Genomic DNA, 22,708 nt, shown 5'->3' with positions numbered 1-22,708 from the left:
GACAAGCATGAACATCTCAGTGTCAGTAGGTACACTCAACTTTTGATCTGAGTGTGGTAGCTTTATGGAAGTGTAACACTGTAAAGGAGACGTCACTTGTAAGCACAATCTCTGAATTGTAGCTAGGATGTGCACATGTAGCTTGTCCTCTCTCACACTACTATGCTGGCAATTAATAGCTTCATTTTGGCAATGGTGGAAGAATTTTAGGGGTGTCCTTTCAACAGCTGAGCCTCCCATTAGAAAATCTTTCAATGTGACTATGCCACTCAGAACTTGTGGTATAGCCTTGGCAAGGCGAACATTGTATTTTGTAGCTCTGCATCCCCTTCCACTGGTGACTGCTTAAGGAGCAAGATGCAGGATGTCTGTTGAGCGACTAGCTTTGTCCGTGTGAATACTACCTCATCTGCAGGATATTCACTGGTATGTTTCAACGAAAATAGTGTGAAGCAGGATTCTGCCACTAGTTTGAAAACTGCAGTAATATTTAATATATGCTGTCCACAATAGACTGTGTTTTTCTGCACAGAGACTGAACTCCGTATTTCTTTTAGGCATTAGAGGATGGCATGTAGCTGGCAACCTCTACTTCCAAGATTTCTCATTATACTACTGAAGTTATGAGCCACCTAACTAGCACTTATCATGACTCTCTTCATTCCAGATGACATGAACTTCCAGCATGAGGCACAGATGATCTCTAATCACACATTTCTATGCAGGTTCTGCAGCAAGTTCCCTTCTGTACACAGTCTTGTCTAATACATTTCCAATTTGTCTGGGTTTTTTGGAAAGAATCTCTGTTACAAGTTACAGCTTCTTTTAGGTTCTTCACAATATTTCTCCTGGAAGATGATTAAAACACTAGGAACCGGCACCATTTTGGAGCTTGAATTCTTGTGTGTTAAGAAATTCTGCCTCAGCAGAACTGTGCTTCACTCTGCGTGTGTCTGTCAGCACAGAACAGCTAGCACAGACACAGAGATACAAATTTGAGCCTTATCCCACACTTAAGCTAAAGGCTGTCTCCAGTCAGTCTGGCTGACCATTGCAGAGTGAAGATGGAGGTACCTGGATCTGATGCTAGTCACAGTAGTTCCCTCCTTTCCCCCCACGCTGTAGGCTGTGGAAGATGGTAGGCTTAATAACAGTAGCTTAGTAGGTCTTGGTAGACCTTTGATATATTTGGTTACACATGCTCTGCCTTAGAAGGAGACAGGTAGGAAAGTAAGTAAGGTGAGCACTTGTCATCGAGTTACTGGTGTAGTGCAGGAGAAACGGCCCGGTTGGGATGGCAGGAAGTGCTGGCCCAGTGCTGACACCTTGGCTACCCTGCAGAGCTGGGGCTGGATTTTGTCAGCTCACTTTTTCTCCGAGTAAGATGTTTAAATAACTCCCTTTATAGGAGAGCAGGGAAAATAACCTAGTAACAGGAGAAAACTAACTTTTTGATATTTTTACGTTGCAAAGGAAAAGCCAATATTTTGACTGAGTGCTTAGTAAGCCCTCTACAAGCAAGTAATGAGAAATGTGGAAAATGCTGAAAGTTTAAGGGAGCTGAGTGAGCTGTTACAGAAGAGACAGAAATTGCAGCAAGGAGACATGTTTCTTTCAAATGATCTTTAAGAAGCTATAATAGAAGAAGGAACAGGCAAAAAGATGTTGTTCATCAGCAGCAATCTCTTGGGTTCTTGTTGTTTACAAAAAAATCTCTGTAACAAAAGCAGACACTAAACAAATATGATAAAACATGGCAATTTTTGCCTCTGGGACACAGGGAGCACCATCTCACTATGAAAACTTAATAAGGATCAAACAAGATAAAGCTCCTTTCAACTCTTTTCATAATTTTTAAATTAAAATGTCATTTTCCCTATAAATTCTATTGAACCTTTTCTATAGCTCCTGTGAGGAGTTTATCTTGGCTGCAACAGTTTTTTTTTTTTCTGGAACTTCACTCTTAAGATTTCTTTAGAGCATCAGAGCATTATCAAGAATATTAAATTGACCTAAGTAAATGAAACCAGAACTATAGTAGCAATGCTAGTAATTCAAACAATGTTACAAAAGAATGAAGCAGTATTCCAATCTAAGGCAGGATTCTGTAATAAAGTAAGTGACAGGCAATATAGGTATTAGCATATGAATAGGAAGATGGATAGAGTATTAAGAATGTCAGTCAGGTCAAGAAAAGATGTATTGCTCAATTAACTCTCTAAATGAACAAACTTGCTGGGTTTTTTTTAACTCAAAGCACAGCATTAGCAGCAAATGGGTGAGGCGATGGTATTGCTCTACCCTTTGTGTGGTCTCCCGGTGTTAACATCTCTTCTGTTCTCCAGCTGTAAACAAGAATGAATTTCAGTCTCATAGCTAGGGAAGGCAAAAGAACTCATTTTCCTGAGCACCTGCAAGGAGATCTTATTTCAGTCAACTTTTCCTGCTGTCCGTCAGCATCAAGAAACCTTCAGGCTGCATTGGAGTTAGCTCTAACCCCAAGTCTCTCCCAGCCGGCACCTGCTGGGGTCCTGCCCCTGTGGGGGCTCAGCACACTCAATGCAGAGGGAGCTGAGCTGCTGACTGAAACCTCCTGAGGGTAGAGAGAGAGGTGGGATTTCTTACTACCCTGTAGTGTGTATTTTCCATACGTTTGCTTTTGCCTGTGCCCAGCTCAACAAAGGATCACTGACCTTTAGGTATATCTAGGTCCTATATACAATAAGGCATCAAGTTTGCATGCTCTGAGTTGCTTGCTGGAGGATCTTTCTGTTAATGGTAAAGGGAGCCATTGTGCCTAACTTACGCTTTTTCAATACCCTGCAATGCCATCTTCAGTATTCTTCTGGATTAAGATTCCTAAGTTCCAGGTAAATTCCTACTTCAGCAGAATTTAAGCAGCTAGTCTTTAAAAGCTTAGCTTTTAAACCTTTTGCCATTTTACCTTTTGGCAATGATTTTCCCAACAGGCTGAGATAGAGGTTCACAAAACACCACGGGATTCCGTAACAGAGGAGCTTAGCAACCTGGAGGAGAGTCCTCACCTTTAACTGAAGCAATTTCAAGACACTGCCTTTGAGATTGTTTGAAATTTTGGGTACAGACACATAATCCAGCACAATCTAAGCATAACAAGTTACCCTTTAATCTGAAAAGGGTTTAAATGAAGGATTTTTACCTTGTGAAAGGGCAATCTAACAAACTATTATGGCATATATTAGAGGTAGTCACGTAGTGAATTTCAGTGTGTCATTTGCTCATTATCAGCTGTTACCTAAATCCAGCTTCAGAGTTTCTGTATATCAAGAATCTGGAGCTGGAGTTCCCCACATGCCATTTCTCTTCTACTTATATGAATATGATGGTCTTGTAACTCTCTACAAGGTATAGTTCAGCTGGATTTATGCTCACTTCAGAAACATGGAAAATGGGGAGGAGAATTTGTAATGTATTATTAAAGTCATATAAAACATCCAAAATTCAGAGATACACCCCTCACCTCAATGCTACAGACACTGTAAAATGATTTTCAATAGCATATAAAAGTAGAGATTGTGCTTTTCACTGTAATCCAGGCAAGGTGATTTGTGATCATGCCAGATGAGTGCCTTGTATGCTTCTGTGGAAGCTGGAGTGGGACAAAAGTCGCAGGGTTTGGATTTTTTGAAGGAGAGAACATAGGTGAGAGTAAGGTGGTGGCAAATGTCTTGCTGGCCTGAGAGGAAACAGGTTTACAGCAGCTTAGATGTTCACTGAAAGTACGGTGCCAGGACCAGAACAGGGCTCTGGGGAGCCAGGCAAAGGGAGAACCTCAGATGTTTCTGTGAACAGAAACAAATGATATGGGAAGAACTACCATCAACTGTTATACCAAACTGGGTGATTCTAAGTCAAAGCATTAACCTAGTTAATTGTAGTTCCGTTTTCAGCAACAAAAGTAATCAAATATTCTGTTGGTTTTATTCAGGAGTACTTTTAAGGTGAGAAGCAACTGCTAGATTATAAATAAGTTGTGAAGAATTTTATATCTTGCACTTAAATAAAGCATGCTTTCCAGGGTTGGTTTTTGGGTGGTTTTTTGTTTTTTTTGTTTTGTTTTGTTTTGTTTGTTTGTTTAATTTGAGTATAAGAGTAGATTGTCTTTCACTTCCCAGGACAGTCTCACTTTTCTCCAATGGACAATAACTGTTTAATCAGCTACTTTTGCTCTAAGTTGCATTGTCTAGTCTAAACTTTAGTTCCTGTAACGCCTTTCTCCACTAGCTTAAAGAGCCTATTAGTACCTGCTGTTATATCCCTGTGATGGTACTTACACAATGTAATCATATTGCCTCTTTTCTTGAAAAGCTGAATAGATTGGGCACCTGAAATCTCTCCCCAGAGAGGAATTACTTCAAATTATTTTTAGGGTTCCTTTCTTAACCTTCTCTAGTATTTCAATATCCTTTTTAAAATGCAGATACCAAAACTGGACAGCTTCCAGCATCTGTCTCACTGATGCTTCATGCAGAGAGAAAATCATTTCCCTACTCCTACTTGTTACTCCTCTGAAACATCTGAAGATAGCTGCATCCTCTTTAGGCCCCTTTTCCCTAGGAGTATAGCACAATTCCTTACTACTGTGACCCTCACATCTTCCCTGTGTGCAGAGTAAAGCATGCACTCCCTGCTTCTGCTCCAGAGTGGCTGGCAGTGTTGGTCACCTGGAGTCATATTTTTGCATTGAGCTCTATTAAAACATGTTCTGTTTCAACTAAGCTCATCTTACTTGGTCCTTAATAGGTTACGTGTGCAATGAGAATGTCAGCTATCGTTGAATAACACACTTTTCAAAAACCTGTTATGGCCATGGCTCTGTAACTTTAATAACCACACTGATAATTTCCTCGCAAAAACATGAATCATGTTTGCTTGGCAGGCCACTTCCCATAAAAACAAACTTTATCCATACATTGGATTTTTCCTCTCTTGTTTTTCTTGGGGTTGGTTAATGTTAGGCTAACTGGCCTGAAACCACCTGGTCACCATAATTAGTTTTTCTGGATCTTATCAGGAAACTAAACACTCAATCTTTCAAGATCTTCCTGCTATGCCCAGGTTTACTTGAAGTAATATCAGAGAGCTGGTTATTCTCTCCGCCCTCCTGCCCACTCTTTTGGGATTCATGTATCTTCTTGCTTGTTGGTAGACTTTTTGGCAACCCAAATTTCCCTGTAAACTCCTCTATTTTATTCCCCTATTCACCTGTACATTTTTCTCCCAAATTAATTTTTTTTCAACTTTGGGGAAATAACTTTTTCAAAGCAGAGAGAGAGTGTATATATGTTTAAAATATGGTTAAGGCTGTCATCTGTTTGCTTAGATCAATGGCAGCTATGAACATAAACTGGAAACAGGCAAATTCTGACACTAGCCAGATACTCGGGCGTCTCATCTAAATGAAAGGGAATGGTATTTCTAGCAGCAGATCTTAATAACGAGGGGGCTAAAATAGGCAATATCTATTAATCTTGTGAGGTGTCTTTCTGTTACTGAACATAGTTATGGAAAAGCAGAATTTTTGCTACTCACTTGCACTAGGATAGACAAACATAGAGCCAGTCGTGTTTCGACCCTTTTGAAAGGCATTTGAGTCTTGGCCAAAATTCTTTTGGGGTGCTTTATACAGTAAAAATCCCCAAATCTGGGCTTTCACTGAGCCGAAATGAATTCTTTTCTGCCCGTGTCTCTGGAGTTTGTTTCCAGAGAGCGGCTCTGTCATTCTTTGAGGTTTCACCTCCCACATTCTCTGCGTTCCTGTCAGTCGCACACCCCATTTTGGTAAACGCGCCTGTCAGCATCATTCAGAAATGTATAGTAAGAAATTTATTCGGTTTGTATTTTAAAACCTGATGTACAAGCGATTATCCCTCTAAGCTGTGCGGCATGATTACACGGTAACATTCACGTATGCCATTTTTTTAACTTACCCTACCGCAGTCGGGAAAAGAGAAAAAAGGGAATCGCAGTTAAAACGACGAATCGGGGCCGTGACCGACTAAGTGCAAAGCAACCCGTCTCCGGCCTCCCCGCGGCTCCGCTCCCTCCCCGGCAGAGAGGGCCCTTGGCCTCGGCCCCGGCCGCCGCGGCGGGGCTGGCGCCGGTCCCGGCGGCTCCCCCGCGCTGCCGCCCCTCTGCCGGCAGGTGGCGCTGCCGCGCCGCCGCCGCTCCTCCCGCACACGGCGGCCTGCCCCCCCCCGCCGCCCCGCACCCCGGGGAGCGCAGCCCCTCCGGCGGGCCGCAGGGGCCAGGCCCGGGCCCGGAGCGGCGCCGCGCGCCTGTGTGTGTGTGTGTGTGTGGAAATCCCCCCTCCTCCGCGCCTTCCCCGCTCGGCAGCCGGCCGGGCTGCCAGCAGCGGGGGAGGCAGCTGTGCGGGCAAGGCGAGGGAGGGGAGAGGGGCAGCGAGGAGGGAGAGGGGAGGGCGGAGACGGGGCCAGCCCGAGGAAATCAAAGGGCCCCGACATGAATTAGGCAGCGGGCTGCAGCGGGGAGGGCCCCCTCCCCCTCTCCCTCCCTCTCCCTCTCCCTCCCCGCACGGCGCCCGGCGGGAGCAGCGCCGCCCCGCACGGAGCCGGCTGCTCGGGGCGCGCTACGCGCGCACGCACACACGGACAGGCGGCGGCGGGGGCGGGCCGGCCGGCCGGGGCGGGGGGGGCCCGGCAGATGAAGATGGCAATGTCTGTGATCCAAGCGTGCCGCAGCCTGGCTCTCTCAACATGGCTGCTGTCCTTTTGTTTCGTGCATCTGCTGTGCCTGGACTTCACCGTGGCCGAGAAGGAGGAGTGGTACACGGCCTTCGTCAACATCACCTACGCCGACCCGGCGGCCGGCAGCGCCGAGCTCCGCAGCGAGAAGAGCGAGTGCGGGCGTTACGGCGAGCAGTCGCCCAAGCAGGACGCCCGCGGGCAGGTGGCCCTCTCCGCCTCTCCCGCCGACCGCTACGCCTGCGACCCCGGCACCCGCTTCAACGCCCCGGCGCCGGGCAAGAGCTGGGTGGCCCTCATCCCGCGGGGCAACTGCACCTACAAGGACAAGATCCGCCACGCCGCCGCCCAGAACGCCTCCGCCGTGGTCATCTACAACGTGGGCTCCAGCAACGCCAACGAGACCATCACCATGCCCCACGCAGGTGAGCCCCGGTACCATGCCCGCGCTCCGTGGGCGCGCCCCGAGGTCTCCGCTGGGTGAGCGGACGGGCCCCGTTTTCCTGCGCGTGGCAGCCCGCTCCGCATCCTTGGGGCGGGAGCTGCCGGGGGGGAGAAGGTGTGCTCGCACCTCCTGGCAAGGGAGCAGGGTGGGCTGCGGGCCTCGCTGGGTGGTGGGTGCCCGTCCTGGGGGCCGCGCAGCACCTCTCCATGCTGCCGTGGCAAAGGATGGATGTCCCGCTAGCAGCAATGCGTGCTGGTGCTCCAGGGGTGAAAAGTTTGGGAGATGTAAAGTTTGCGTCTAGTCGGAGGAGCGGTCGGCACCCTGAGCCCACGGTGGGGCACCCATGTTTTGGTGTGTCCTGAGGATCCTCTGGCAGGTGCCGTGTGGGATCGGGTGTGACTGAGACCTTCAGAAGAGCAGAAGCGTAGTGTTTATGGTGCAGGCTTATCAGGAGGTGCAATAAAAAAGGGAACACGGCGTCCACTGTCTTGCCTGTGATAGTGTAAAAGCTGTGGGATTGAGTAGGAATGCCGAGTATCTAATTTGGTGAGAGCATGAGATATTTTGTTCAATACTGGGGGCAGAGGGGGTGATTCACTTTCCCAGGTGAACGCTCTGATGGAGTTTGTGCTCACAGTGTCAGCACATGGGTGCTTGGGTCCCAACATGCGCTCGTCAACTAGAACCAAGCAGAAATCCAGTCATCAGAAACAACTCAAACCTCAGGTTATACCCATAAAAAAAAATGCTGTTTTTGTAACAATGTTTGATCTGAAATAATGTTTTAAAAACGAATCACCAGATTTATATTTAGGGACGGTGTTTTCTGCCAGGGGTCATTGGTCTTTTATACCAGCAGCCTATGCTATGAAGACTAAAATGCCACCTATTGTGAAATCTCAGTTTGGTTTGCATCCAGTAACTAATCGTGCCCAGCTGTTTAATGCCAGTTGAATCTTAGCAGAGTTAGGGGTAAACTGAAACACAGGCTGCAAAACAGGATGTTATTCTAATGACACTTTAAATTCCCACAGTAAACTAGCTAGCATGGATGTGCTGAAAAACAGTTTGTTGCCTAACTATAATGCTGTAATACTGCTGATGCAAAAGTAGTGCTTTTGGAACCTCTTGTGTGCAGCCTCTTTAAGAGATTAACCATTTATTTGACCAAATTCATGTTTCTTTGGGAGGGTTGGTGGAAGGTAGGGGTTTTTTAGTATTTTCCATTGGTTTTGTGACACAAGCAACTCATAACCTCTTGACCTTCTTAAAACTGTGCTTTATAAACTGCACATGGTTTAATAGCTGTTCAGATTATACTTCTTGGTACTTTAACTATCACAGATTACATACCAAGTAGAATAAAGTAGTAGGAGCTTGGCATACTTATGCACCCTTAAAGTAAAGCTCAGGCAGTTTCAAAACTTAAGATGCATTGCTTGTTCTTGTGTAGTGAGTTTCTCTAAAACTGCCAACATGTTGGATCAATTAATGGTTTGCCTGTTTTAAAGTATGCACTAAGCTGGTTTCCCACACAAATGGTGTTTTATTAAGAAACAGTGGGAGTAAAAAATGTGTCTAACCTTTTAAAATGTTAGAGCTTTTGTTTGTTTTAAAGTCTAAAATGAAATAAGCAGGGAATCTTTCTTACTGAAAGTGGCCTAAGCTTTCAAAAATACGAACACTGTATCACTTATCTTGGGGGCAGCTTCTTTTATGTCATATGACTCCTTACAGTTTATTCTGAGAATCCTTTTTGAGTACTGAATTGATACCCGGCAGTGTGATTGTACAGTACCAGAGGCTGAAATGAAAGGAAACTTGCAGAAAACAATCTGGACTTGTTGAACATGGTCAGTGGGACTGAAGGGCTTTTCTGATTGATTGTATGAGGTTGTCTTCATTTTAAGGATTTTTACCTTAGGGAAAACCTGCCCTCTCCATACAGTCAAAACTCAGAGGAGTTTTAGAGCATAAGTCTGCTGGAACATGAGGAAAAATAATTATTCTTAAACAAATATTTGACAAACTAGCAGGGATTCAGAACTGGATTTATCTTTACTCTTCCTCTTGTACCGCTGTTACGCTGGGACAAAGTGAATGTACAAGCTGTGTAAAATTATCTTTCTGACTTGCAGCCTTTGACGTTTTCTTGCTCCCAGCCTAAATGGTAGGACAAGATTCAAGGGAAGAATGAATCAGGTTTTTGGTTTCTGAGTTCAGCAGCATCTGCGATGCTCTACCCACGCCAAATCCTGGAGTGGGAAGAAGAAAATTCCATCCTGGAAAATACTTGGGGGGTGGGAGGGGATGGTGAAATATGACCTAAAAAGCAATTTAAAAGTCGAAAGAAATATGATGTTACTCTCTTTACTTTTCTTTTTCTTTTGTCCCACAGATTTTTTTTTGAGGTTTCATAGAAACTTAAATAAACTCTTTCTATACAGAAAACAGTATATCCTGTTGTGTAACAATGTGGCTCCTGTCCTTACTAAAGAACTATTACTCCTAAGAGAGATGTTCTTGCTTATGTACATTCTTCTCTTCTGTAGGCTTTGCCGTCTTTCTTTTACTGTCATTTTATCTCTTTGTGCTGCTTTTTCTGCTCCTCTCACCCCCACTCTCATTTCTTCATCTCTGCCCCTGTGCTTCATTCCCCCTCTTGACCACGTCACTGTGCAACTTAATAGTGCTTTGCCCTTGCCACTTTCTTCCCAAAGCTCTCTTTCTCCTGCCAAAAATCTTACCTCACAGCTGTATGTTTAATTATATTTCCTGTTTTCTGCTACAATGCATGCCAATGACCCTTTGCTAACATGGTGCCTCCTGATTTTAAAATCTGTGGGTAACTGTAGCAAGATAGCATTCGTGAATTTGAAGGAGGGTTGGTGGACCTCCCTCCCTGCCCCCCCCCCCCCCGCCAATCAAAACCAGGGTGGTATTATATCGAAGCTTGTTGTAGAAATCTTCAAATACAACTTTCCAGGATTTATTTGTAGTGCACCAGACAAAGTGTTCGATTTGAACCAGTTCAGTCACCCTATTGAAAGCCTTTGCTTTCAGGGACCTTGTACTTAGTCACTGCTTGCGCATCCAGGAGAGTGAGGTAGAGTTGTGACATCTGCATTCACAGGGAGTGCAGAGCTCGCTGGTTCTCGCGCTAGGACCCACTTAGCTTTTGCGTCATCTGCTACAGCCTTTGCAAACCAGCATCTTTTATTTTTATTGGCTTGATGTATGATGTAGGAGCTGTGAGTCCAACTTTGTTTGCTTTTTGACTAAGTATGTTTTAACAGAGAAGGAACAAAAGCATCTAGAATTTCTGTTTCAGGTGCTTTTTGTTTCTCCCAAATCAACTTTTCTAGTAGAAACATACTCTAATACTAAAGAGGAGGTCCTTTTTCCTCCAGAATAATAATCCGTGGTGTTGGCTAGGGTTTCCAATCGGCATTTTTTCTTATTCAGCACAAATTAGTTGTTGTTCAGGTTTGAAAAGGCTCTAGCCTCTGTGTCTACATTTAATAGTATTAATTGGAAGTATTCTTACTACCTGTTGTAGCACGTGTCCTAACACTTCCTCTGAGCTGTGAACAGATACAGTAAGGGAGCCTTCCAGAAGATGATTCAAGGTGAGAACTTCCCTCTCTCCAGCTCTTATTTGAGGGAACCTAGGTTGACCACTTCCACCTTGGGCACCTGTCAGGTGCTTGGGGCTAGGGAGGGATGTTAACTGCGACTGTACACATGATTCATCTGTGAGTAAAAATCACATCATTAGTATTCAGTACAGTTTGTAACATTCAGTTTGAATCCTGGGGTGCATCAGAGTATCTCACAGAATGGATATGATTATTATGCGAAGTAAATTGCATCCTAAGAGTTTTGCACCAGAAACATATGTGAGTCAGGCAGTTTTGCATTCTCTGTATTCTGCTTTTCCAGTGCATACCATCACAAATTTTAAGTCACGTGCTGCGTGTATGACAGCCTGTTTTCAATGAGAGGCAGATGCCTCGTTTTTTGTAATGGCTCGTACACACTGGCAGCAACTGTCAACTGTATCTGAGACATGAATCTCAAATGTGGTCTAAGATGACTTTGACTTGTCCCTCCCTCTTTGGCCCTCAAGTGCAGCATGTGCCTGCCAGATTGCATGAGGAGGGCATGGCCGTCACACTGCAAAACCAGGTGTGTCCCTCCACACATGCTGTGGACGGGGCCAGCCTTGATCTGTGCACATTCAGTTCAGTAACAGTTTCTTCCCTTGTACTCAGATTTTTGTTCTACGATCAATGACTGGTCTTGCGTTTTACTTATTTCAAGGTGTGTTTGTAGTAGTTTTGGTTTTGGGCTTCCCTGTAGATTTGTACTGATGTGCAAATTAACCATCGAAGTTGAAGATTTCTCTCTTTACAGACTTAATTCAGTACTGTAGCTACATTTGTTCCTTTACTAAAACAATTGTTTTCCTAAACTTTTGTTGAATTCTAACGAGGAAAATGTGCTGACAGCATTCACGCTGAATTTACATATGGATAAGTGTGAATTAATCGAGGATTGGAGATTTCAGGCTTCTAGGGCCTGCTATAATTACTTTCTGTTCCAGGCACCCAGCATTCATTCTTAATAGAAACCAGCTCCATGGGAGAGGGAGATGGAGATTAGTGCATCTCTGAGGCTTATCCATCATGAAATTGAGGCATGGCTGAGGTGCCAAGTGGTGGGGAAACTTTGTGATGTTAAGTAACTTTAACTAAAAGGGATGAATTTGACCTGCAAAGACTAGAGCAACAAAATAATCTTAGGTTCTGGTACTACTTGGGACAGCCACCTCAGTGCTGGGGCACTGAGTTTTGTCATTAGATGAGGTGCTTTTTGCCTTGTTGCATCTCGCATCTTCTTTCAACCTCACGACTGGCTCATGTATCTCCTTCAGAGCCCACTGCAGTCAGTGGAAAGGCAGTGAGTCCACCGAGCTTTGGATCAAGTCATAAGGTACAGCTTTCCCTACAAAGTGGCAAAGTATTGATTCATTGAAGATTGCATTGATCCTCCAAGCTTACTGATTGCAAAAGCAGATTTCTGCATGCCCTTTGGTTATCTGTAGCATTTGTTTGCAATGATATTCATACAAGTGCTGTCTTCAGATCTCTGCAGTAAGAAGTGACACAGCAAGAAGACAATCTTCTTCAGAAACAAATCTGTGTCAGCATTGATTCTAATTGCTGCCTGTTAATCTGGAGCACCTCCTTTTCGTATACTGTCCTTAAGAGAATGGCTTGCTTTTGATAAAGTGATGGTTTGTTCTAGTCCCATTGGTATTTTGACTTTAAAATGGTATATGTTACCTTGGGTTATTAGAATACTGTGGCAGTCTGTGGCTAGTGTGTTAACTCCATTGCAGCTCACTAATTCATGTAGATAATATTTCTGTGCTTTCCCCCTTCATGGTACGTCACAGAGCACAGGGACATTTTCAGGAAAAGGGGATAGAAACCTCAGTTCAGTGTCGGCACTTTAAGAGTCTCTTTTCCTGGTAAGAGAAGAGGATACTTTCTACTTTTCTCATGTAAGCGAAGGACTAAAAGAACCCATTATTTTGCCGCACTTGTTTGATGGAGCTCATAGTGTATTGTCATGTGAGTTGACTGAGTTGCAAGTGACCTCTGCCTCCTTACACCACGAGCTAGGCTGATGAAGAGTTAGAACTTTATGAAGGCGTAGCCCAACGACTTCCCCACTTCCCAATAACTTCTGCATAGCTAACTTGCACAGAAACAGCATTCATTTCAAGACAAGCCCCACTTCTGCCCTTTCAGTTGCATTTGAGTACTAGTCACTTGATGACTTCTTTGGTACAGAAGGGAGTGAACAATACAATCATTGACTTGTAGAAATCAGATATGGAAAAGACTGAGTAGTCCATGTAATCTGTCACCTTACTAATGCAGGACTGCTTCCTACAGTGTTACCATCTACTGCTGTCACAGTGCATTTTGCTCAGCATCTTGCAAAGGAAAGAATCTTGGGGTGCTTCACAACCAAATGCAGTCTATGTAAGCAGCAGAATGGTGCTGAGGCAAGAGATATAGGAGGATATTAAATAGTAATACTATATCTTGCAATAACATTTAATTCTTGTAACTTCCATGAAGTCGTCTTGGCAGAGGCATAACTGCCAAAAGATAAGATTTAAAACCAACTGTATCCATTGTACCACACAGTTTACGGGAGTATATGGCAATTGCAAGAAGAAAGAGGAGACAAAATAGTTTGTAACTGGTTATATCCAAACAGGCTTACTCTGCTGTGTCTTGATTCCATAGTGGGATGTGACCCAGGAGTTCCTTAGTGCCCAGCGTTCTCCTTATTTCACTCCATAGTGTTCTGGCTTCTCTGGAGGAGAAATCTAGATGGATAGGCCACGTGTCAGCCACTGCACAGTTTGACTAGGTCCTCAATGTGGATGACCTGGGGTCAAGGACCCCCCAGGGTACCCTGCTTGTTCATGAGTGCATTTAGATGTAGTATCTCAGAAGGTAATTCTATTAAAAACTACAATTTCTGTTACCTGGAGGAGAAAACCCAAATCACTTAGGTGAAACTTCAACTTTTAAAATTTACTGTATTAAATCTACCAGCTTTATATCTACTGTCTGAGCCACCGCCAATACTAGTGGATGCCAAGCTTCATAAACCTACGAGTTTGCTAATGAATTTGCTGTGAATTGAAGCTCATCAGTAATAGGCTTACTGTTCTTCAGTGCATTTTGTGGACCTCTTAGAAGGAATCCTCCAGCCAGGGTAGGCTGAAAATTACTGATTTAGGTGAACTTACCACCCTGGTGGAAACAATGTTTTTTAGTTAAAAAATGGATGAGTGGAAACACCTCTTCTTTCACCACTTCTAGTAGATGGAGAAAGGTTGTAAGGATTTGTTTGCTTATGAAACAACGGTACTATGCAGCTGTGTTTTACAAGACAGGTTTAACAAAGGCATTTCTTCTTTTTGGCTCCTCTTAAATAAATTATTTGAGATAAACCTGAGAAAACTGAACTGAGGAGAACTGAAGGAGATGATGAAAAGATTTTTGTTTTACTGCTATTCTACATTGAAATATGAAAAGCTAGCATCTTTGATTCTTTGCTACTTAAAGATATAATAGCTTTTTCAAATAATTGTTCATTTCTTTTCCCTTTCAAGAGTGACTTTTAAATAACATCAATAAAGTGAAGTGCCTGTTCATTTGCTTCTGACAGTATAATCATAGTGATATTCAATTATACTGCTAGACCTAAAGGTCTGTCAGAGTTTCGATCTCAAATTTGATGTGTTTAACTGTGTTTATGTATGTAGTATTCCCTGCTGTAAATTGGAAAGGTAGCCCATTTATTTTAACCTTATTTTCAGTTTGAGACAAAATTGGAGGGAAAAAAAAAGTTTATCTTTTTAGTTCGCAAAACACAGAAACGTTGATTTCGGCCATGTAACTCTATAGAGTCCTGGTTTGAGTATACCTTGTATACTCCTTAAACACAAATAGAAGCATTACATCTGCATAGGAATGTAGTTCCTCCAGGGATACATGGAATAGGATGAGTTGGCAAGTGCTCCCTTGTGCTACACAGTTAATGAGACATAGCTTTTTAAAATTAATTTATATTCCATAGTGTCTTGAAGGCTTCATCATGAGAGAGGACCCCTGGCACTGGGGTGTTCCATAACAAAGCAGTTCTCTCTGTATGCTCTTCTACCAAAACAGCCCCCTACTACTGACATAGTTGTCTATGAACCATCGTCGTTTTTCCCTGAACGTTGGCTTAATCATATAGGATATTATTCTTCATAATTTGTTCCATACCTTGGGCTTCCTCCCTTTTTATATGCTCTTTGGTTTGTCTCTTACTGCTCAAATCTCTTCTTACAAGGCATCTCTTTTTTGCAAGTCATTGTAAGAATATCTTACCAGATAATAGATGTATTTTAAAGAGAATTATGCATCACATTAATCTCCGGCTTCCAGCTTTATAAATCACACATCATTAAACTGTGCTCTTCTATTTATTGCTTGATCTTGCAGTCCTTGTCAAAAATTCATTGTTATATTGTGTTGAATGTGTCTGACATTACACAGCAGTGCTAAGAATGGACTCAAGAGCCTAATAAGTAGATTCATCTTTAGTTAACATATATGTCTAATTTTAGGATTACTGTAGAATGTGTTAACGTTGGTTAAATGTGTTGTGGGTTGGCTGGGTTCAGACCCAGTACAATAAGCTGTATGGTTTTATTGTTTTGCTTAAATTGATTTGTGGAACACTTGAGAAGCTTTTGCACCTAGTTATTACTGTTATACTACCAGAGCAATTCCAGTTCCTCATGATCAAAGCTCTGGGTGTCTTACAAGTTTCACTATAAAGGATTTCTTGGATTTTCCAATTATGCAAGAGTTCTGTATCAGTATCTGATAAAGATCTCTCTGGTTTTACATACTGTGATAGTAGCTAAAATGTTAGTATTCTTTTTTTCTTTCCCATTTCAGTATTTTCTGTTAGAAGACAGAAATGTATTTCTGTTTTTCCTTTGCCCTTTCAGAAGTCTCTATCTTAAAGAATCCTAAATCTTTGGCCATATTTCTGGGGCATGTCTGTGTTTGTACTCAAAAAAAAAAAATCTTTAAAACAGAGCAGTCTGATGCTGCAGTCTCATTCATGATTGCTTCTTATACTTGTACAAAGTACGCTTTCCCCTCTTGTGCCTTTTTAAGCTTTTATTATACGCTCGCTGTCTCCTAGTCTTACCTGCCTGTATCATGTTCCTTGAGTGAGGCAGCTTTCGCAAGATTATGTAATCTCTGTGCCTGGTCTCTTATCGCTCTTTATATGTCCATGTGTTTGAAGTACCACCTGGTTGTCCATGAAATTCATGCCTTTACTAAAGACTATATCAAGACTTTTCACGCTGGAAAATGAGGAGCAGTCTGAGTAAAATCCATTATGTCTTGTTATAATGTTGCATTTGATGCCTTTCTCTTGCCTTATTTTTCCTTCAATCCTCTATACTCTTCATTTTCTACTTAGTGTTTTCTCTCTTTTTTTTTTTTGGGGGGGGGGGTATAATTTCTTTACTTTCTACGCTTCTAATAAATCTTTCCCTTGGGCTTCTCACCCATTTTTTTTCTGTCTTCTTCACTTCCCTTTTTATTTACTCTGCACCTATTTTTCATCTCTTCGAGGTTTTTTTCCCTTTCTTCCCCACCCCTTACCAGGTTGACAAAAATAGCCAAAGGCTATTGCTTTACATACGGAGTTGACTGTGAGGGGAAGCAGAGCAGGATTATGGTCTTTTAGTTGCTTTTCCTTTGCAGCTGACTCCGGGTTTAAAGAGCATCTGCTGTCTGCTGCTCAGGGTCAGCTTGGAGGAGTGGGACACCAGTGCTTGGGAAGTGTGGCAGTGCCATTTATGAACAGCAGATTGCCAATCAGGCATAGCACACTTGCTCTGCATAGAATGGCTTTGTGCTGAACACTCCTAAATCTTTTTAATGAATTGTTAAAAGACTAAATTATGGTCCCCTCTATGTAAAGAGGCAGATCCCGCTCTTTCATGCTTTTGCAGAAGATGATTAAGTATCCCCTGCTGGGTGCTAGAAAAACTGACCAGGAATTTTTTCCATCAAAACTGTTTTTATTTAGTACTGAAATGGATTTTCAACAAAAAACTGTTTTGGAAAGTTTTTGCTCTCCAGAAGAGATCTCACAGTTCTGAGTTTGAAGAAAGATTTTATTTTAGTAAATATTTAATGTCTCAGAAATCCAGGTTCAGAACAGTTTGGTTTCCCTTTCCTTTTTTGATGATGTATTACATCTTAATCAGCTTCTACCAGCTTGAGACACTAGTTCCACCCCAGAGCACAGACCTGACTTCTTCCCAACTGAAATCTTACACTTCTCCAGGAATCAATGCATGCATTTGATTACAAGTATTATTTAAAGAAATTGAACTCAGGTTTGCAAAGCTGAATTTCTTTTCTCTCTGGTAGTGTGCCAACAGCTTTCTGTCTTCTCATAGTGCACTCCCTAAGCTATAAGATCTTTGGCCCTTGCTGTGTGTGGATATATCCTTACCAACAAGCTAGACATGACTTGAGCACTGTGTCTATTTATGCATGGGAATGATACTTGGTATGAGATAAAGATTGCCCTCATAGACAAAGATGTAACAAGCATCAGTAGTTGTCAGCGGAAGTGAGACAATTTCAGCCTTGTCGTAAGATGCAATTTCCTAAGTGGTTGCCCATACACTGTATAACTCTTTTTTTCTGAATTTATAATTTCTAGTGGTTGGTAGTTCAAGGAAATTTATAGTAACAGAGAATTTATATTATCTGGTTTCTAAATATGCATGACCTATCACTTCTTTCTGCAATGATTAAGGGCTTCATTCCCATTAACTAATCTATATAACCATCTTGCTGCTCTTAGACTTATGAAAAATAACAAAGCAAGCACTGAATTTTTAGTATAGACTATATTCTATTATCTTGTACATGTGATGTGTAGAATCTGTTCTCAGTTCTCAACCAATACTGTGTTGAGTCAGTGCAATGACTGCTGTTGGTTATTTCTGGACAATTTATTTTGTGTCCATAGACCAGAAATATTTTTTGCCAATGTAAAGATAACTCTGCTAGTTTTATCACAAAGCTGTTGTCTTTGGCTCTGACTAGGCAAATCTTTGTGGATTAGCCTGCAAAACAGGAGCTATTGTGCACATGTAAAGCAATAGACTGGTAGTAATGGTAGCAGGTAGGCAAGTATAACTGTGTCTCACCTAGACTAATACGGCAACTCCTAAAATCTCTTACTTGAAAATGAGACTGATACTTAAAAATCACTTCTCACTTTACTAAGGTAGTGATTTTGCTGTCATAAAACTCACTGGTAGGTATTTTAAAATTTAGGTGAGACATTATTTCTAATGTCTACGTTACATTAAGGTAATTTGGAGAATGCTTCATGACCCAGTTCAGGACGATGTTTGCACAAATGGTTATAGTTAAGCTCATGTTTAGTTCTTGCTAAGAATGGGCCAGAAGTTGAGCACCTTGACTAAATGTGATTCAAAGTGGTTTTATGAGAAAATGTCATCTATGAAAGAGAAGTGTCTGACGTAGCCCAGAGGTTTATTACTAAGAATGTTACTGGGGTAATCTTGGGGGATCTTAGGCTCTCCTGTAGCACTGTGAATAGTCAAGGTCCTTACAATAAGGTGGTTTTATTTCTAATTGTAAATATAAGATATATATTTTATATATTTCATAAAACAGGTGCTTTATAAATAACTGTTAAAAGAGATGCTTTAATTATTTTATATTTCTCCACATAGATTGGCTTCTGCTTTCTGTGTTATCAGGCTTGTCTGCATCACAGTAAGAAGCAAAGGTGCCTCTCTCAACTTCCAGTGAACGCTGTTCCCCTTCCATCTGAGGAAGAGTTGACCACCCAAACCCTTTAAAACCCAGATGCTGTCTCTTCTTAACTGTGTTTTATTTGATGTCTGTTACCAATGCATGCAGAGGAACAATCATAGCTGTGAGAAGCGTGGACAGCTGGTTAGTTATTTGCAGATGTCTTAGAGATTTGTATCAACCAGTCAATTGTACTTGCTAGGTGAGCTGGAGGAGTTCATGTAATTTAAAATAGCCACACAGCATTTCTTGCTGATCAGGGAGTTGCCTAATTTGGAAATACATACATATCTAAGGCCTATCGGATACACAGCAGCTCCATACCTTACGCCTATTCCGGTTTGGGAGTAATTATTGTAATGTTTTGCAGATTTGGTTCCAGTAGATAAAATTTTGCATCCTCCCTTGTGGCCTTATCAGTCTGTCAGCTTCATTTTGCTTTGAGAAATTCAGGAGAGGTTTCCTTGAGGTTCCTGATGGTACATATCAATTTTAAACTTTCAGCCACTCGGACAGTTGTTGGGAGTATATTGAGAGGATGGGAAACTGTAACCAAGGAGGAGGGAAGTGTAAAATTAACAGATATTCCTCCATTAGACACTCCTAACAAGTTAACCGCCACACTTAGTTAAAGAGATCTGCCTGGAAATAATACAATACTTATTAAAAATAACCTTGAAGTATGTAAGCGTGCCCCAATACAACTGTGTTAAAATTGCAGTAAGACTTGCCAGACCAGGCAAATATTAATGTATAGTATGCAAACATTATTGAATACCTGATATGACTCAGTAGTGTCTTCAGTGCTCTGCAAATCTGTATTTATCAGCACAAGCCTCAGAGCCTCCGTAATCTCAATGTGAATGGACATTAGTGGGAGTGGAGGTGATTAGTATCCATTTGTGGGTGCTATGTTTTTCACAGGCATGGGCCTTAGTTTGCCTTCTCCTGTGTCTCCTTGTTGAATAAAACAGAACTGGAATCCATCCATCAGTGAATTATTGCAGGTTTGATTAATTTGAAAATAATCCTGATGTTCATGCTGTTATCCAAGAGTTGTCTCCACCTGGTGGCAAGAGTTTCAGGAACTGAGAGTGCATTAGGTCTTTATTCAAGTGCACAATATTCAGTCAGCTGCAAAAAAAATACTTGCAATTTCATTTTTGTTTTCCATCTTTAATAATGGCAATGTCCCTATCACTGAAAGGGAAATATACATAGCATTTAAGCACCCTCAGGCTATAGCAACAAAGAGATTGTACCTTTTTCTTGTGGAAAGATTGCTATGCTGTGCAGACTTGGTATCCTGGAAACTGAAAGAATGTATGAACTTTTAAATAGGCAGATGAATTTTAGATCCCCTTCTCTAGATGCTTTGAAGAAGCACACAAACGACTTCGCTGGAAAAGTCACAAAAAGTTCACAGGAAAAAAAAGTTCTCCAGCACCGATATGGTGGTCTCTGTAGTTCTTACATGGGGTGTTGGGATTAGACTGGGCTTTAAACTGACTTTTCACAGGCCGTATTTTCTTCATGCAGACTGCTTTCAGGCCAGCTCAGATGCTGATTTCTGAACTTTCAGGTTAGCCACCATTACTTTAAGAGTCTCCCAAGTCCCCATTTCATTTATTTACATTTTTTTAATGTTATTAAGAGGAAACCAGTAACCATCCTGTAAAATTCCAACCCTCAAATCTTTCCTTTAGAAAAAAAACATTGTAAGTTTGCTGGTTGCCAGCAATGCACTTACCTGTGCCGTTAATTTGTAACCTCTACTACTGAAATCCTAACCCTGCTGAAGTCAATGCCAAAACTTCCTAAGGATTTCATTGCCAAATAGTTAAAGCAAGAAAATTAATACCTGAACTCATTATGTATCTTCTGCTGCCCCCGTAGTATTTAACACATTGTTGTCAAGTATGGAAAAGCCCCAACAGAAGTAATACCAGTCTTTGACCAGCAATCTTGGTGAAGTATTAACAGTCTGCATTTCATATGAATTGCACACATCTATCAGACTCAAGTAACACAACAGACAACATCAGGGTTTCATTAAGGTCATTTTGTAATTGAGTAAAATTGTGTACCAGCCTGTGAGTGCCTTGAAGCTGTGTTAACTTGCATGACTTTTCCAGCGCATTTAATAAAAGGTCCACCTGGTCTCAAGTGACTGTATAAATTATGTAGCTATTGTTACATTTATGATATAGGTGGAAGTTAATTTTCTTACCTTTTGAAGTGCTTGAGTATAGTAGGTCATGTCTTATGTGTATTTCTGCCAGTGGGCTTCAAAACAAATTTTTCTGAAATCTACTGACAGCTGAAATTCAATTCTTGCAAGGCTGATGGCTTTTGTGTGAAATGAAAGGAATGGGGGGGTGAGGTGGTGTTAGAGCTGCGTTGCAGGAAGAGGCTGAAAAGCTTGGTTTGCAAGATGCACGTGCCTGCTAGCTCATCCCTGAGAACAGCGAGCAGCCAGGCCCACAAAGCTGCTAGAGATGTTGCTGCCTGGCAAAAGCCATAGTTGAGATAAAAACTTCTAAATCTCGAGCAGGTACTAGCTGGATGCACTGCAAAAAGACCTGCTGTATAATTGGAGGGTGAGAGCAGTGTGGTTTTCACACCTTTCTTCACTAACTGGTATGCTAAGAAGGAATGGGAATGATGACAGCCTTATCATGGGGGGAATGCTTCAGTGATGGTTGTTAGGAGAATGCTCAAAATTAGTATTTGCAATCTCCAATGGGTGGAATCTACGTTTTATACCATCCATCTATACACCAAATAAATGTGGACAGTTGTCACGGAAATAGTTAGAGAAACCAAGTCTATCCACATTAAGCCTAGCAGAGGTCATTCCTTACCTGTTTCCAGTCTGACCAAGTTAAGATGGCATTTAATATGGGATGAATTTGTTCCAGAAAGAGGATTAGTTAATAGATCTGAAATATGTGGTTGGTTGGTCATTTCTTTTTTTCTTTTTTCTTAATTTTCATGGAAATACCGTTCAGCTGAAGAGACCACAATGCAGGCAATACTGCATGGCTATTTCAGTGCTTTTGTTCTAACATGCATATTGTGTTTTGAGTGATGCTGATCTGTTTTGAGAGCTTGTGGTATTTTCAAAACCACTGCTATGTTAATCTCATTTGGCTCCTGTAACATGCTTCAGATCACTCTCTCTTTTCAGGGTCTGATGACAAGATATTGAATGGTGTGATTTGTACTGCAAATGGTTTATTTTCAGTTTTCACTACACCTTCATTTTGGAAATTGTGACTGTTTAACCCCTTTGTAAGTCTTCAGCATGCCTTATTATGGTGAATTTCTTTGCTAATTGAGATGTTTGCTAATGAGAAAATCTCTCTCAGTTAGTGTAGGTATTTCCGTATCCTAAAGACACTTTACCTTTTGATCTCTTTGATCCAAATTAATTGTAGGAGGCTAAATGCAGACAGAAATATCAAATGCATAGTTATGCTTAACAGAAATGTTACAATTACATAAAAGTATCTGAAATCAAAGGGGAGATCCAGATAGGTGATTCAGCATAGAAATAACAGGGTAGCAGAAGTTCATGATTTATGCTGGTAGTTCTGATCTGCTCATACTTAGGCACTGAGTCATCCAAGGCATGAAAGCTAAATGAAGAGAGAGAACGTAAGCCATCATACAAGAATCAAGGTAAATAGAACTGTCCTCCTTTCATGTCCTCTTGCATGTGGGCAGAATTGGTCTCTGATGCAATCCAAACACAGGAATATATGAGCAGCAGGAATATTACCAGCAGAGGGAAATTTCCAATAGTTATGACTAGTATTCCTCCCTGGGAGCCTATAAGTGTTTGGTTTGTTGTTGGGTTTGGGGATTTTTTTTTTGTTTTTTAAGGGGAGCGGAAGGGAAACACACATGTTAAATAGCATGTAAATGTCTGAAACACCATGATACAGCATCTGAGTTGCACATTCAGGGAATAACTAGTAGTTACCATTAAACTGAGGACTGGATTAAAACAAACCTTCGTTTGGAGTCAACTGTGTAACTTAAAT

The 22,708-nt window shown here is 41.8% G+C and overlaps 1 protein-coding gene across 1 annotated transcript in view; it reads left to right on the top strand.

The window, feature by feature from the left end:
* Nucleotides 1-6,702: 6,702 nt before the first annotated feature.
* RNF150 (ring finger protein 150) overlaps nucleotides 6,703-22,708 on the top strand; it is a 117,287-nt gene continuing 101,281 nt past the window's right edge. Inside the window, exon 1 of the mRNA XM_059826906.1 lies at nucleotides 6,703-7,168. Coding sequence (XP_059682889.1) covers nucleotides 6,703-7,168 — 466 coding nt within the window. The remainder of the gene's footprint in view (nucleotides 7,169-22,708) is intronic.

The sequence above is a fragment of the Gavia stellata genome, chromosome 19, assembly GCF_030936135.1.
Source record: "Gavia stellata isolate bGavSte3 chromosome 19, bGavSte3.hap2, whole genome shotgun sequence".
Taxonomy (NCBI): domain Eukaryota; kingdom Metazoa; phylum Chordata; class Aves; order Gaviiformes; family Gaviidae; genus Gavia; species Gavia stellata.
The sequence above is the reverse complement of the archived record's forward strand: the minus strand, read 5'-3'. Positions and strand labels throughout refer to the sequence as shown.